The 16,538-nt window shown below is 38.6% G+C and overlaps 1 protein-coding gene across 1 annotated transcript in view; it reads right to left on the bottom strand.

Annotated features, from left to right (window-relative positions):
- Nucleotides 1-16,538, bottom strand: part of EAF1 (ELL associated factor 1) — a 172,655-nt gene that overhangs the window by 154,849 nt on the left and 1,268 nt on the right. Inside the window, exons 2-5 of the mRNA XM_069770340.1 lie at nt 13,728-13,822; nt 10,397-10,533; nt 7,623-7,789; nt 750-980 (exon numbers count right to left, since the gene is read on the bottom strand). Coding sequence (XP_069626441.1) covers nt 750-980; nt 7,623-7,789; nt 10,397-10,533; nt 13,728-13,822 — 630 coding nt within the window. The remainder of the gene's footprint in view (nt 1-749; nt 981-7,622; nt 7,790-10,396; nt 10,534-13,727; nt 13,823-16,538) is intronic.

Genomic DNA, 16,538 nt, shown 5'->3' with positions numbered 1-16,538 from the left:
TCCACTGAGTTAGAATACACCTGATCTAGCATAAGGAAGGAGCAACACAGATGTACACCATCTCCCCAGAGAGAGTCTCATGGGACAAAACTATGCTTTAAAAATGTTTTTTACACTTTTTAAAGGGTGGAGTGAGTCTGTATTGATTCAATGCTTGCAAATGCCACAGCTGTAATATTTTAACCAAATACATGGCACTTTAAATTTCCCTTCAAAATGTGCTATTTGTGAAAATGCAGCTGAGACTAATACAGTATAAATACTCTGACAAAGCAACACCACTAATAATGAAGACCACAGAGACTGTGCATTTATGACCACAGGACAGCCTTGTGCCATTCACAATTCTTTGCAGACCTTTAACTGACGCACGTGACAACCCCGCTATTTATGTCTAATCTATGTTTTCACATTAAAATGATTCCCATCCTCTGGTGCACTAGATCCTCCCACACCGATGCTTTTCTACCCACTCGTTTCACCTGGAGGCCTGAATCAAGGCTCAGCACAGTCAATGGGGGCCACTGCACTGATGCCCACAGGTGCTCTGGACCAAACTGAAGCGATCTCCACACCTTCAGACAGGTCTCAGCTCTCTGTTCAAAAAACCTGCCCACATATTTCAGCCAGTGCAACTCCCTGGGATTACTATTTGGCAAACAGCACTTCATGGAGTTAGCCTAACATGCTAAGGAAATGAGTGGTCTCAAGTAGCTTCCCACAGCGATAAGACACAAGCCTTTACTTACGGAGCGTATTCATGAGCTGATTGCTTCCTTGTGACCTGCTGGTGCCATTAGCAACAGCATTCCTGTTGTTATACTGCTGGTGTGGTGGCTGGGAAGGGGAAACATGTGCTGGCTCTTCCCCCTCACTGCTGGAGCTTTCATCTTCACTCCCAGATGAGCTTTCTGAATCTGATGAGCTGCTTCCACTGCTGCTGCTCATCTGCTCAATAATTTCAACCTCTGCTCTCAGCTCTGAAATAAAAGGACATTCATCAGGTTGAAACCATAAACAGGGCCCCATGGAATTTTGGAAAAGAATGTGAAAATGCAATAGTTTTGTCAAGAATAATTTATCATATCAAAATATCTCACATGAAAGAGACAGACCAGGAAGGAAAAACAAAAAATTCTGAAAACTTTTTTTACTTAGTTGTTGTAGCTAAATTTAATGAAGCAACAGCATAGTATAGGTTAGTATCATAAAGCCTTCACTTCCACTACTATTATTTATAAACTTTACACTCCTCAAAGCATGTCCTGCTTCATTATTTTCAACAGGTTATATGCTCTACATACAAAGTAAGTGCATTTCCTGATTGAGTTTTACAGACCAACAGCCAGCCCATTTTTTAAAAGCATCTTAACATGGAGGAATTGAAATTGTTAGATATGACATTTAAGCTTTTGGAAAACACAAAAAGGGGGGAGAGGAGCATAGGCACATGATCACAACAGAAACTGCCTTGATTTCAGATAATGTATGAAACTGCCCCAGTGCAAAGTCACACAACTAATTTTAAACAAACTTTAGGAGCAGATGGATGACATCAGATAACTTTGCAGTGGGGCAGCTGAGAATATTCACATGTTGGGGAGTGGTAATAATACCTTAATCTGCTACAGAGTTTATAAGTAGCCAGGAAAATAGAGAGACTACTCTGAAACTGGGAAGTTATTCAAGTCAGACACACCCCACTTCAGGGCTTCCAGTGCAAAGCAACACTGGAATACCATGACAGCACCACGACAGCCACATCAGCAACAGCTAGTGTTGGCTGAACAACTGGTTACTAAACAGCTGTTAAGTCACCCCAAATCATACCATATTGTTAAATTTGTCATAATTGTAAGTGGCCTGAACACTATTAGAGGACAATTCTTTTGTATCCATCTACAAAGTCGAGTATGTAATGACTCAGTTCACCTAGGCAGGTTTCCATGAGACAACAATATTCACAAATATGTTGAGCATACGATGTGAAACCCTCAAAATTCAGGCTTTTGTTGTGCTATCAGTTCTATACCCACAGGGTTAGAAGTCAGTGCTTGCCCTGGAGAAGTCACAAGCTAAAGGGACAAGAATGAAAGAAGGGAGAGATGAGGTATTATCATCTCTGCCTAACAAATGGAGAACTGATGCCAGGAGTGATTCACCTTAGGTCAGATGTGTGTCAGAGTGAGATGAACCCCAGCTCCTCAGCTGGGGACATCCTTCTTGTGTTACGGCATAGCCAGATCATGTAAAACAAGTCTTGCCTTTATGTAAAAATGGCACAATTTTAATGCTTCTTGTCTTCAGCCCCTGCAAGGAGCAAGTCTGAACAACTGTAACTCTTCCCTTTTTTAATAAGACCCACTTTCCTTGAGCTGCTTAACACTACAGAGTAACAGCTAAGTTTTCAGCCTCCACATTATTTGCTGGAGAGAGTTCCCCTAGCTCAGCATGTATTGGTTTGAGAAACTAAGTTTTCTTTTGCTAGTTTTAAAACTGCTATTTTTCAATTTCAAAGTTCAGAGGTCAATTTCAAATGCTATAGTTATACTGAATCAGAGGTGAGGCTATTTAAGGATAGTGGGGTTGTTCCTCCAACTTACTTCCTAAATCTAGATCCCAGATGAGACTGCCTGTGTCCTCTGTACTTTAACAGTATGCCAGGTAAAACTTACTTTTTCATCTTGAAGACATAGCGTAACAGACCATTGGAAGAGGAAGGAAGAATATATGATTAGGCCAACAGAAGATATTACTTTGTACTGTAATGTCTTTCTCCCTTACTCCTTCCCAACGCAGTCTTGCAGGCTTTAAAAATCCATTTCACACCTGGAGTGTGATACACAGACAAATGAGCACTTGTAAGATCACTGTTCTCAGCCTACCCATATTGAGGATTTCGCATTGTAAATGTTCTCTGTCTTCAAGGCCAATAAATTCATAGGCAAAAGCTAAAGGAAAGGTAAACAGGAATAAGGGTTCTTTCCCTTTAAAATTCCGAGATTTAAACTTTTTTTTTCCCTAGCTTAATGATATAAAATTTCCACATACTTCTAGTGCTGAAGTTGTTAGTTTTAAGTTATAGCGATGATAATAATACATTGTTAGAGTATCTTGGATTGTAGCAAGCACAATCACCTACAGACCACAGTCCATATTGCAAAACGATTCAATAAACAAGTCTAATAAAGGACAAGTGTCTGAGAACTGCACATGTATGCTTACAGAGCTAGAGAGTCTATGGCTGAAATGGAGGAGTGTTGGCACATGGCCTGAGAAGAACATAGCAGACCAGAAAGCAGCATATAAATTAGCGTGAAGAAGGTGAAGCAATCTAAGAGGCATTGGTGGTGAAAGGGAAAAGATGCAACAAGAAAAGCACTCCAGAAATCTAGGGGGGGGGAATCTAAACAAGAGGTTTGAACTCGATACAGTAGGCAAGGAAATAACTGAAGTGATACAGTCTGACGAATGGTAAAGGAAGATTAGCCTGGCTAATTTTAAACAGAATTAGAGATTAGCGTCAGATTGAAATGTGAGGGTTTTCTGCTGGGGAAGCAGAAAACTAAGAGCCCATAAAAGAGGTTTGGTTATGAGGAGGGAAAGGGAGAATGCCTTGGAAGAAGTGGTAAGGCCCACTATGCTGAATACAAGCAGGAAAAGCAAACCAGCACCAAATATCACAAGCTGCAAGGACTGGGAATTAAGGGTTTTATCAGTGACTGTGGTCACCAGTGGAAACAGTCTGAGACCATCTTCTAGTCAGCTTTTGAATCACAGGCTGTCAGCTTCCTCTCAGGTCTCTCTTGTCTCTTGAGCCCAGAAATCTAAACATCTCGTTTGTGCAGATGAGAAAAAAGTAATTGTTTTCAGTAATGTTATGGTGGCTGCTGTATTGCTAAAAGTCTGTCAGGCAGAACTCCAGCAGGACCACTAAGCAAGTCTATTCAAAACCCTTGTGTCACACTGTCAAAGATGGTGGCTAAGCCAATGGTGACACCAAAGCCTTGTAGGAAAAATATGTCTGCTTTAAAATTGTCCGATTTTGCATTTTTCTATTTGCCTATTATGCTTAGTGCAGTTATAGGTACTGAAGCCTTGGCTAAACCTTTCCTTGCTGTGCCTCCAATCAAAATAGTTGTGTGTGTATATATGTACATATATGCTAAGCTGAACAACAAAAGTCAGACCTTTCCTAGATCTTTTTGCACCATAGTATCAAATGCCTCATGTTGATACACCTTTAAGTTTTAAAAGGCAACAAGAGTTAGGATGTGCAGCATTTGCTTTTAAAAAAGCTTTCCATATAGTATAGTTTTGAACACTTGCCTTAATTGCGTCTACATCATCTGAAAAGGCTTACATTGCTAGGGGAACCTTAACTTTTGCACCATTCATGTTACAACTGTAGGCTTTCTTTCAAGAAAACAAAACGGCTTACTGTTTTACACGGGCAGTCAATGCAGTTTTTAGAGAAAAAAAAAATTCAGGGTAAGAAATCATTATACAAACAGAACAGCCTTTCTGAACAGGGTTGTCTTCTGTATATATTCCATATCAAATGCCCTAATGTCTTTCCATAATCACATCTAAGGGTTCTTACTTCTTCTTGCAATTCCAATAGGCTATGCAGAATTTTTAACTAAAGCCCTAACCTTGGGCTGCAAGTATACCAGGGACTTTTGGAAATAAAGTCATTCAGCTTTAAGGAGGATGAGGTTGTATGCCTATAGCAGAATGCTTACTGTTAATAATGGTATGCAAGGTGGAGAGAAATCAACTTGATACTGGCACTTTGAGCATGCAGAGATGGCAGCTAGAAGAGGCAGGATTTTACACTGAAGTGCAAAAAATTTGATTGAGGTGTTCTTGAGAGACAAACACAGTGCTATGGCATAATTCTTACAAGCTACAGCTGCATTTTAGGTAAACAAGATCTGCTCAGATTTTTAAGCACCGAATTTACCACCTCCAAACCAGAAATATGTTTCTGTGGGGTTTTTTTCAAGTATGGCATGCTGTAATTATGTCAATGTTATTGAAAACATTTCTGTTGTGGTCAAACATGTCTGATAAACACTGATTATTTCATGCACATAAATGGCTCTATTGTGGTATATGTGTACAAATGTTCACCACTTAATGAAATGTTATCAGATGTAGCCAAGTACTCAAAAGAACAAGCTCTTATCCTCTCTTTTGCTCCCTTCAGGCAGGAGGACAATATAAAAGCTTGCAGGGGAAAAGATTCCTCTGATGCAGGACCCTAGACACAGCCTCCCAAAGGCCCCTCTGCATGAAGGAAAGGACTGGTTCAACTCCCACATGCTCTGACTCTGTCCTCAGGCACTGTTGTTTGGACAGCTGTGTAATGGGACAGAGAACTGACCTACCTGAAAGTTTGCTTCCCAGCTCATTTGTAAGGGGAGCTGTGGGAATGCACAGCACAGGGTACCAGGGGAAAGCAGAAACCTGCACTGAAGTTAACTTAAAACTATTGTTAAACATCACAAGGGCTATGTGTCTTACCATACCCTTAAGTAAGGCACACTGAGAGCAAGAGAGCGTCATAGCGCCAGAGATCCTTTCAACTGCCTCCTTTGGGGATTGTAAGTTCTGTGCTGTGTCCATTAAAGAAAAAACACAGAATTTCAGCTTTATGTTTATCTTTTGTACAAAGGAGGTACTTCACCCAAAAGGAAAGCTACTGTTTGAATGGAAAAAACACAGTCTCTTCAGAACTTACAAGTCTTTGTTCATAAAAAGACACATTAAGGGAAGGTAACAGGACTGAAGACTCTCTCACAGCTTTTACAATTAAGTTTTATTAATTATTTTCATTGTGGAATGGTGCCATTTTAGTTCTACCTTTCCCAAGTAGGTTCTTATGATATAAATGGTTTAGTAATGCTGATGCTCTAGATAATCAATGCTGGACAGAAGTTATAAAGAGCATATACTGTAAGCAAAAAAACAGCTGTCCAGGTATTTGCGCTCTTTTTGGGCCTTGAACAACTCTCCCTATAAAACGCCAACTTGAAGTCCTATTTTTAGTACAAGTCAGGTGTTCTTTTGCTTGATTTTGGAAACAAAACTCTACAGGTTATTTATTTGGATGTACTTTCCAATAAAAGATGATCAGGACAGTTCTGAATAATGTGACTTATGTTTTAGACCACTAGAAAATGGTCTTTGTAGAATAGATGTCACACCAGACAAAAGTAATTATTTTACTATAACACGACCTTTACAAATTGCTTTATGTATACAAAAGAGTGCCCCAATGGTTAACTTATTACATACTACAATAACAGACATTTAAAATTCACAACTGATTCAATTTTTAAATTGATATATCACCTGTTATCTTTCTCCTTACCTATTACACAGAAAATAAAAATGGCAATGCAGTTAAGGGAACTGTAGCTAACAGACTCTCAGACGTTGATTCTGTCTGCTGACCAGCGTCCAGGTATTGAAAATACTACTGCTGCCAAAGAGTGAGACCAGTCAGCACCTATGCAAACACACAGATAGCTTAGCAGTAAAAATGTCACCTAGTGATTACCATAAACTGAAAAAATACCCTGCTAAGTAATTAACATAGTCTGGGCAATTAACATAGGCTAAGTCTACAGGCAAAAATAGCTACATGGGACAGAGAAAAAAAAAAAAGAGAAAGAAAAAAAAAAAAGAGAAAGAAAAAGAGACCCAGAAAAAAAAATACTAGACAGAAAGAACAATCTTAAAATAAAATAATTGCATCTGGTGCCATACAAGAAACACAAGAGAACCAAATAAAAATTTAAATTTAAAGTCTTCCTCATTCTGACTGTGTTATCCACAGCAAAACCAGATATCACAGTAGTATGAAAGGAAGGACATGGGCAAAGAAAGCGCACCCTGCCCACAGTGAAACACTGAGACAAAGCGTTGTTTGAGCAGGAGACTGATTTGAGCTAGTCATCCCTTCAAGGTAGTTTAATAGAAGTATAGCAACTGTACAGCAGATGTGATCAAAGCTGCAGAGGAGTGGTTGTGGTAAAGGGGAAGCTGCAGGGTTGTTCGCTCTCTTATCCCTCCCCTACGAGCATTACTGGGCACAGCACAAGCTCCAGGTCCTGTGATGGGAACACAGCCACCCAGCCCTTCCATCTCACTGGCAAATGGCTCCAACCTTACTCAGTGCAGGAATAACTTTCGTCCAAGTTACTTGATTGCACAACTAGATCTTGGACCATTAGCTTTTGTTGTTGTTGCTGTTGTTGCCTAAGACACCCATTCAACTCATCTAGTGCTCAGCTACAGGTTTCTGAATTCACGCTTATTTTGTCTTCTTTTCAGAACAGAAAAATAGTTTGGAAGAGAGAAAATTATCCAGAAAGAGGAAGTTCTCTCATACCAGAGAAGACTGCAGTATAAATATCTATGCTGGCAGAAAAGAATAAATAATTCACTAAGATGCCTTAAAACAAGATATAAAGATGACAAATCAGCTGTCAAGTACCATCTCTTACTCCCTGAACATTCTGACATTTTTATAAATTGCACAGTCATAGCTTTTATTCTAAAGAAGACGGACAAAACCAACCAAACTCAGGGAACTACAAACCCTTCTTTACCTCTCTTAATGTCATCCAGCTGAGGCTCAGGCGAAGGATTATCTTTCAAAGGAGAAGTTTTAGGTCCAACTGCTGGCTTGGTTGGGGCTCTGAACTGTGAAGGAGGCTGAGATGCTCGGGCAGACTGTTGCTCTATTCGGGCTTGGATCTTACTACTGCCCTCTGCTCTGCAAAAACAACCAGAGACATTCAGTGGTACTGTGCAACTATGTTCAGCTTTTTCAATATCCTTGCACTAATGTATCATCTGTGAATTCCTTTTGTACAGATCTCTACTTTGTTTTATAAAGTTAAACAGTGAATTACAGCTTTCTATACGCAACACTTGCTTTCAGTAACAAATAAGCATAGACAACTAGACTGCAACACCCTTACAAAATGTATTTTCAAATCCAGATGTGGTTCAGTGGTGCCAAATTCTCTACTTGAAGAACAATGAAGGCTTTAATTTAGCAATTAGTATTTGTATTTTTAAAAAAGAATAAGCAATCATAGTAATTTACAGTAACTACATGATAAAAATCCACTCATAACAAAATCCTGCTTAAAACAATCACAGCAAAAGAAACAATTTTCTCACTTGCAATTAAATCATCTCAAACTGAACTCTCTTAGAGGTCAACCTGCCTAGAGCAATCATTCTTACTGCTAAATACAGCTTGCAAGCATTTAATTCCTGTTTTTCATTCATTTGCTATTATCCCTTAAAAATAGTTTAAGCTGTTTCCTTAGTGGGAAATCATCTCCAGAATAACGCTATGCCTAGCTGTTCAATTCAAATCAGGTATTTCTTCCTTTTACTGAATCAATGATGTGATTTAGATTGTAGGACAGTCAATATCCTTGGCAGAAAAAAACCCCAAACGAAATACTTATTCAGGTCCCTCTGTTGTACACCATAGTGACGTTAAAGCATGCGGTGTATTTATTGCATAACACCAAAGCCTTTTGGGGTATGGGTTTATGTAGTGTAGCACAAAAGCAGCTTATGTGGCTATTAGGGCTCAGTTTCAGTTCTAGGAGGGTCCCAGCTCAGCAGTGTGACACTTCGTGCCTGTGAGCTAATCCCACTGAGAAACAAGTTAAACCAGCCCATGTGGAACTTCCTGGGGCTTCACCTAAACCACTTCTGCTATCTGAGCTAGTACGTTTAGCACTAATTCAGGTATCTCTGTGCCTCATTGAATTGTAGATGTACCCTCAAAAATTAAGCACAGAACTACCTTGTCATTCATCACTGAAATGCAGCTATTGGATACCACATTAACACAGGTTACAGAGTCATTTACAACAGAAGTGAGGATTTGGGAATACACTCACTGTATCAAGTGAAAGGTGAAAGCAAAAGATTGTTTCCAGTATTAACTATGCTCTTAGAACTACAGACGGTTTTATGTAGAATAAGTGCAATTATTCCCCTGTGAATGTCATCAGGACTTTAACACTAAAAACTCTGCTCCGACAGAGTGTCAAGAGGTCATTAAAGATTAAAGTAGCCATGAAAAAAAAGAAGACACTTCTGATGGAGAAAACTGAATGACTTTGCAAAGCACTATTCCTCAAAACAGGGATCCCCAGTCTTGTACCACCCTGCCTCTACTTGAGAAAAGCTGAAGTATTTTTCACCTCACCAGAGCCAAAACTCAGTGGATGCACCACCTCAAAGCCCTCCTGCACTACTTTGCTCCTTTCTGACTTAAGCTTCACCTGGACAAAGTCCAGCAGAACTTAAACTGGGAATTCAAATCTCATCCATGACATGCTCATATCCACTGGAGAAGATGAATGCTATAAGGATGAATTTTCACATCACTGATTCAAAGGAGTGTTACAGTCCATTTACCTGGAACGGACGGTGTTCTTGGCAAACTTCCAGCCAACTGCTGATGAACTGTAACCCACATTACTAGTAGTTTTAGCAGCTAAAAGTACTAGTAGTTTGAGCAGCTAAAAGTTCTACGCTGCAATAACGTGTGTTTTCTTTTTTTTTCTTTTCAAATGTAAATCTTGTAAAATTATTTCAGAGATTCTTCTTCACAAGACATTTGAATAACTGCTTTCTCTTTAGATCCCAATAACTTGTGGTCCAGTGATGCTGAAAGAACATGATCCAGAGACTTCAGGTACTTGCAGAGCAGCAAGACTACTAAAAATGTTCCAACTGCACACTTTGTAGCATTTGTGCAGTGAAGTAAGAATATTGGGTCAGACAGGACTTCTGGCCTCAGCAATTCTTCCAGGCAAAACCTCGTAACCATTATTTCTACAGCTCCCCCCCCCCCAGCTGGAGGCTTTGGACTTGTGTTCCACTTTATATATCCCTGATCCAATACAGGGATGAGTGTTTCTTGTTCCCTAAGACTATGTTATTAAAGCATCATGACTCCCACAGGAAGCTGTAGGGAACAAACCTAGAAAGTCCAACAATCATTTTGACAGCCTAATATTTCCATGGTCTTTTTCAGCTAAGCAGAGATTCCTGAAACACATCTCACCCTTCAGCCAGCTTCCGAAGCTTCAAATCATCAGAGGTGTTTCATTGCAAACTATAATTATGTCCTTTCAGCAGTGGAAAATTTACAAATTCTTTACTCTTAGATTCAAACTCCTATTTGCATTTTTAGGCAAGATAATTGGCCATATAAAGCCCACAAGGCTTAGTAATTAAACATCACTCCAAAATAAAAGAAAATTGAGCTCTTGTTCAGAAGACAGTCTGAAGAAGAAACTTCAGCAAGAATTAATCCTATCAACAGCCCTGTCCCCAGCTTTACCTTGTTTTCTTGACTTGAATGCTGCTACTAAGTTTTTCCAGCACATATTCCCCAGTGTCATGATTGATAATAAGCACACAGTCCTTCTGATATGGCCTTTTATTTCCTTTAAACACAGTCATTGGTGGAGTTGAACCCTGGTATCAAAGAAAGAGCACACATTTGTTTGGTTATATTCCCCTACCCAGAAGTTTATAAACACTAAGAGAAATGAATATATGTATTGTTCTGACCAAGAGGCTAAGCAGTTAATGTTTAGTTCCTACAGAAAATGTTAATTCATGAAAAGGGCAAAAACGAGTTGTATGCAGTAGATCAGATGTTTCCTCATAGCATCATTATGCCTTTCATCATTTTAAGTGTCTCTGCAGTGACAAAACATCTTCTCTATGGTTGCCATTATTTACAGTTCTCATTCCCTAAACGGTAACATAACTGAATTTGCATAGCTGGCCCTGACAAGTGTCAGAAATCTTCTTGACGTTTCTGCTTGGGTTTGGACAAGAAATAACGTTCTAATTATTTGTGTAGCAGAACTTTTGCCTAAAGAAATATGTGGTCAATTGAAAAATAAACCGCTTTTTATATATATATATAAAAAAAGGCAGTATTTTCATAGTGGATTACAAGCAACTGTCACAAACTAAGAACAGCTGCCTTCTTTAAAGTCAGATTAACATGTATATGCCACGCAACTATAGCTAAATGTCTTCTCAAAAGCAAATGGGGTATTTTGACGCCTTCCAGAAAGTGCCCAAGTCCACACAACACTGCATAGAGCCATAAAAGTCTAATGGCTTAGGCTGAGAAGCAATAAAGAGAAACTTGTGGTGGTGCATGCTGGCTAACCGACACTGCTGAGATTATGCTGAGCTGTACTGCATCCACATACAGGCTGGCTCATACCCTTGGTTTTGGGGTTACAGGAGGCAGAATCTATGGCCCATCTGCACACAGCAGCATGGACACACACTTGGCCACATCAAAAAAGGACATGTTACTCAAAGGGGATATCCAGAAATATGTTCTCAGCTATGAAACCTTCTCAGACTTCTCTGTAATGTATAGCTATTGTACAAAAGAAATTAAAAAAAAAAAAAGGTTTATTCATGTGCACCTTTCCACATGCTGTAAGAAAGCAACAAAATCAGGGAGAAAATGAAAAAAAATGCACTCTTCTACGTTTTATTCTGAGTAGGCAAAATGAACAATCATATTTTAACCACTCAGAATACAAATCCTATTCTCCATATTGCTAATAAATAGAGTACGTTTGAATTTCAAATAGCTTTGGAACAGTAAGGGTGAAAAATCTGAATTCCCAACAAAGATAACAGTAAGAGATACAGATATGATTCAGAAAAGATGTCTCAAGAAAGTCTAGTCTTCAAAGGCATGTTACATTTTTATCACTCCTACATTTAAGTGAGGAAAGCAACATTTAAGAGAATAAAAAGCAAGTCAAATCCTACTCACTGACAACTAAGTCAGGAAACATATAATGCACAAATTTAATGAAAATTGATCAAAGTTTGTTGGCTGTAATTCTGCTACCCAGAAGCCTCCTAACTCAGCAAAGACTGTGATTTTGGCTAAAAAAATAAGCAGGAACCCTGGTTAAGCAAATCAACAGTCCCACCCTTCTACTTAAAATTAAATGTTTAGGTTTTATGTTACTGCCTAAATAACACTGGCATACAGATTCTGCTGATTACATGATAGAAGAAGGAGGTAGGTGAAACAATTGACATTTAATCAATTTGTTTTCATGCATGAGGGTTTTTTAACAAACAGAAATTCTTCACTTCCCCAACCAAGACTGTTTATGCTATATTAAATCCACTAAATCTGCATGTAAAAATAGTACTTCAATTTATCCAAGCAGCAAGGGACACCAAAATATCTCCACTGAACAAATTATCAGAGATATCCTCAGGGACCAGGCAATTTCAAAAAACAACTTAGAATCTGAATCCTATCCAGTTGTTGGGCAACTGAGAACCAAAGCAGGATCCAAGAAATTCAGCAAATCTCAAAACTTCTCACTCTTCCAGTATGCTCAGTGTTTTCCAGCTGGAAACACAGGCAGCACTGCCTTGGAACAACATATGCATGGTGGCTGCATTCAGTGCAGTTAGCTGCCTAAGCCTCCGAAGCATATTGTAAGGTTAAAGCTGTTCATACTCATGGGAAGACAATCAAATTAAACTCATCAGTACAGAGATTTGGAAAGGGACATTACAAGTGATGCTGCTCAACACAAAAGATGAATGAACAACATTGTTCCCAGTCAATCCAAGATGAATGCCACTGCTGTTAATCATATTACCTGCTCTCAAATAGCACTACCATGCTCATTGTTTTTATAGACAAAACCCAGTATGTGACCTCCTGCAGCCCTAAAGATGACCAAAGCCATATAAAAAACAGGAGCGGGGGGGGGGGGGGGGGGGCGGGAACAGGCTAAAGCCTCATTCAGTAAGAATTATCATAGTACCATCACCTATCAATTAAAAACACCAACATGCTAGAATAACAATACCAAAAAGATCTGACACACAGCTTCCAAACTGACTGGTGCCCCCCTGCAACCACCAAACCCATTGATGTCTGTGAATTCTGGCTTATCAGCTTGACACATAGCATTAGCTTCAGCTAATAAACAAATCCAGTTCCAGCATGCAAGCAGTTTCATTTGCTTTGGTAAGAAAACCACTGAACTTTCAATTACAAAACAGCTGCACCTATAAACAGTTTGATCACTTGTTTTATTGCTGGTTGACTGTCATCCTCACACTGTAGAGCTTTATGGCATAATTTGAGGAGGAAGTGGATGGGAAACAACTTCATTGTCACTTACCAGAACTGCCCCTCTTGCTTCTACTGATAAAGCTAAAGCTAGGGAACCCTCTATGCTATCTGTACATGGTTTAGTAATGGGACGAATATGCTTACAGGCCTACCTGTGGCTTCTGAGCATCAAATCTTGACTAAAGCCCAAATTACTCTGCCTTTCTTCATTAAGCCATAGCACTAAAAATGGATGGAAACCAGGTATAGAGCGTCAGCTAATAGTAAAAGTCTTCTTGTTATTCAAGGAAGAGTAGGAAGGAAGGAATCAGAAGAACAGACTGCAACCTTACAAATATAACCCTTTACAAAGATTCAATTGTACAGTCCTTCCCTAAGGTAGCACACTACAAGTCTGGCTGCTCAAATATTGTACCCACTTCTATTAACAAAGATGAAAGTGAAAATAACATTTACGTTAGACTAACTACATTGCAAATTTACTGGAGAGTAAACAAGGACACATATATAACAAACTTACTGGAATATGTGGTAAAGTGATTGTTACATCATCTCCTTTACCCACTTGGAGTTCCCCCTCACAAGATGTATCAATCGATGCTGGCTTAAAATCATCTAAAGAGGAAAACAATTGTGATTACATTTCTTATAGCCTTCAGAAGCATCATCCTGCCCTGCAAAGCGTCACTGCACATTCACTGTGATTATAGGGAATGCTAAAATACATGCTAGTGTTTACAGCGGGGGTGGAATAACACACCAGTACAATGTGTCTATGCTCAGTGCCCCAGTGATATGACGGTACCAGATTCTAAACCTCCTTTTTAAAATGGAAGTAAGGTTCCAGACCTTCTGTTTGAAGACCAAAAGCAGACTTCTCCAAACCCCAGACTTTGAATGACAATTTCGCAGGCAAGTGTAAAACTGTACCATGCATCTCAAAAGAGCATCAACTTCAAGACTCGGGGCTCTGTGCGGCTCCTGCCAATTCCAAACCTGAGGACTCTCTCTGTGACAAAGACTAATTTAGTGATACCAACCTACTTAGCCTTACTGATATTTCTGGCTATTTAACAGCCATCTTGTCTCCACGATACCTCCTCAAAGGTAGAGGGGACCTCAGATCTCACTTAGGAGGAAAAAAAAAAAAGAGGTGCTGATCTTACTTCAGCAGGCTCCATGCTAGTCCAAAGATACTGTGGATGGAAAGCATGACTAAGGTGAGACACTGTAATAGCTTTAAACTAACCCTAGTTTCAAGTATTTTTGCTGCACTGTATAGGATGCTTTGTCCCCAAACAAGGTACTTCTGTTTAGTGTATTTATTTGAACTAATAGCACTTTAACTTAAAAGTATTTTCTCCTCATTATTTTGTTGTGCTGATGAGCCATAAAAACCAGAAAAAAGTATCAGAACCTGTAATATTTTGAACAGAGGATTTAGACAAAGTGAAGTAAGATCAGACAGATATAGGTTGATTTGCTTTGTTTATTTTTAAAATAAGCCCCCATTCAATTCTAGCATCTCTGGATACAAAGAGGTGCAATTATATTCACGATCAAGGCTTTTAATTACTGCATTAGTTAAGAAATTAATATCTCAGAACAAATTAAAAATATAATTCTACTATGAAAAGCACATTTACAGAAAAAAACCAAAACCCCAGCTTCTAATAAATTGTCATTAAGAGGATGTTAATGTCCAACTGAGTTTTACTTTGACAGCACAACAAACAGAATCAGGCACACTTGACTTAATCCTCATGCCTTAACTGCCAGACCAAATCATACCCTTCATTTTCATCCAAGCAATCTATTTCTAGCTATTGTTTCCCACCTACTTTATGTGCAAGCTTGCTAAATAAAACAAACCAGCTGTACAAGAGCTAGCGTCTTTGCCAAAAAGGGATCAAGAGTTTCAACAGCGCAGTCACTAAATTAAAAGGAATATCACTATCACACTTCTTTCTTCGGTATCAGCAAAATATAGTTACTCTAAACAAACACTCAACAAATTGTTTTCATTTGGTTAGCTTACTAAGTGTAGATGCTTGGCTAATCTTGCTGTAGATCAGGTGCACATATGTCCCTCCAAATGTACTCACAGTCCTTCTTCCAAAAGTCAAATGTTTTTAAGATGTGTTTTCCAGGGATAATTCAGTTTTTCAGTACGGTATTTCATAAACATTACGGAAAGGAATGAAATATTTTAAGAAGGCCGAAACAAATTTAGCCTACAAAATCCTCTTATTGTAGTTTCTCTGAAGAGGATTACGGGAACAATATAATGCTTGGATCCCAGATAAATAATTTCAGATCAACAGTTAGGAAAAAAAAAATGTATAACCAGGAAATTAAGAGATCTCACTTGAAAGTCATGGAAGGAAAATAAAGCACACAGAAAGCTCTTTTGAAATAAAACTGCATTCTTCCAGTTATAGTCTGAAGAGCTTTGGCTTTGCAGTCCCTTAAGAAATTGATTGTTGAAGCACTTTCAGTTCTAGAAATCTAGTATATTTCTATCTGGATATGGCTTGGATTTAATTCATACATTATCAGACAACCTCATTCATTTGATAGTTGGGCTATTTTAAAATTTTGATTTATAAATGGAGATTTGCTAATACGTTAGTGCTGGATAAAACTGTTCAGTGTTATGTATAAACAGTTAAATGTACTAAACATATGGTATGGTATTTTTTAGCATGGTGGAATTATGTATAACCAGAGGGATGAAAGACACAAAATTTAAGTGTTAATCCACTAGACAGAGTTTACTGTTGAGCAAAATAGCTTTGCCTCAATCATTGACCATCTGCTTGAGTAACAGCTCAATCTAGAAAGTTGTTCTTTCAAGTCACGCTTGGGTGACTAATATCACTGAAATTACTTACTCGTAGTGTATGAATACAGGCCGTGAGACTGGGCCTAGGATTATGCATCATAAAACAAAAAATCCTACTGTTAGCTGTATAAATTCCCCACCTTAATAGAAAGCTACTGAAATATATTTAGTATTAGTTTCATTTACTGCTGGTGATTTACTACTCATTTTAAATCCTGGACTCATTTAGGGGAAGAAAAAGCAATTTCTTATCCACAGAATTCAAGTACAGAGATACAGTGAGGTCCTCTTCAAAACAATCTTCTAATATTAAATTAAATGTACCCAATGCTAAATAGAGCAGTTGGAATAACATCTGGTGTCTTTAAAAAACCCACATACTCTTCCAATTATTTAAAAACTTTGAAACTGCTCGAGATCCTACCTCAGGTTTTATCTTACACTTATTAGGCAGTACCGTATGCGTTTGAGTCATTTCTGCTTGCT

This window comes from Haliaeetus albicilla, chromosome 2, assembly GCF_947461875.1.
Source record: "Haliaeetus albicilla chromosome 2, bHalAlb1.1, whole genome shotgun sequence".
In the NCBI taxonomy this organism is placed as follows: domain Eukaryota; kingdom Metazoa; phylum Chordata; class Aves; order Accipitriformes; family Accipitridae; genus Haliaeetus; species Haliaeetus albicilla.
The sequence above is the reverse complement of the archived record's forward strand: the minus strand, read 5'-3'. Positions and strand labels throughout refer to the sequence as shown.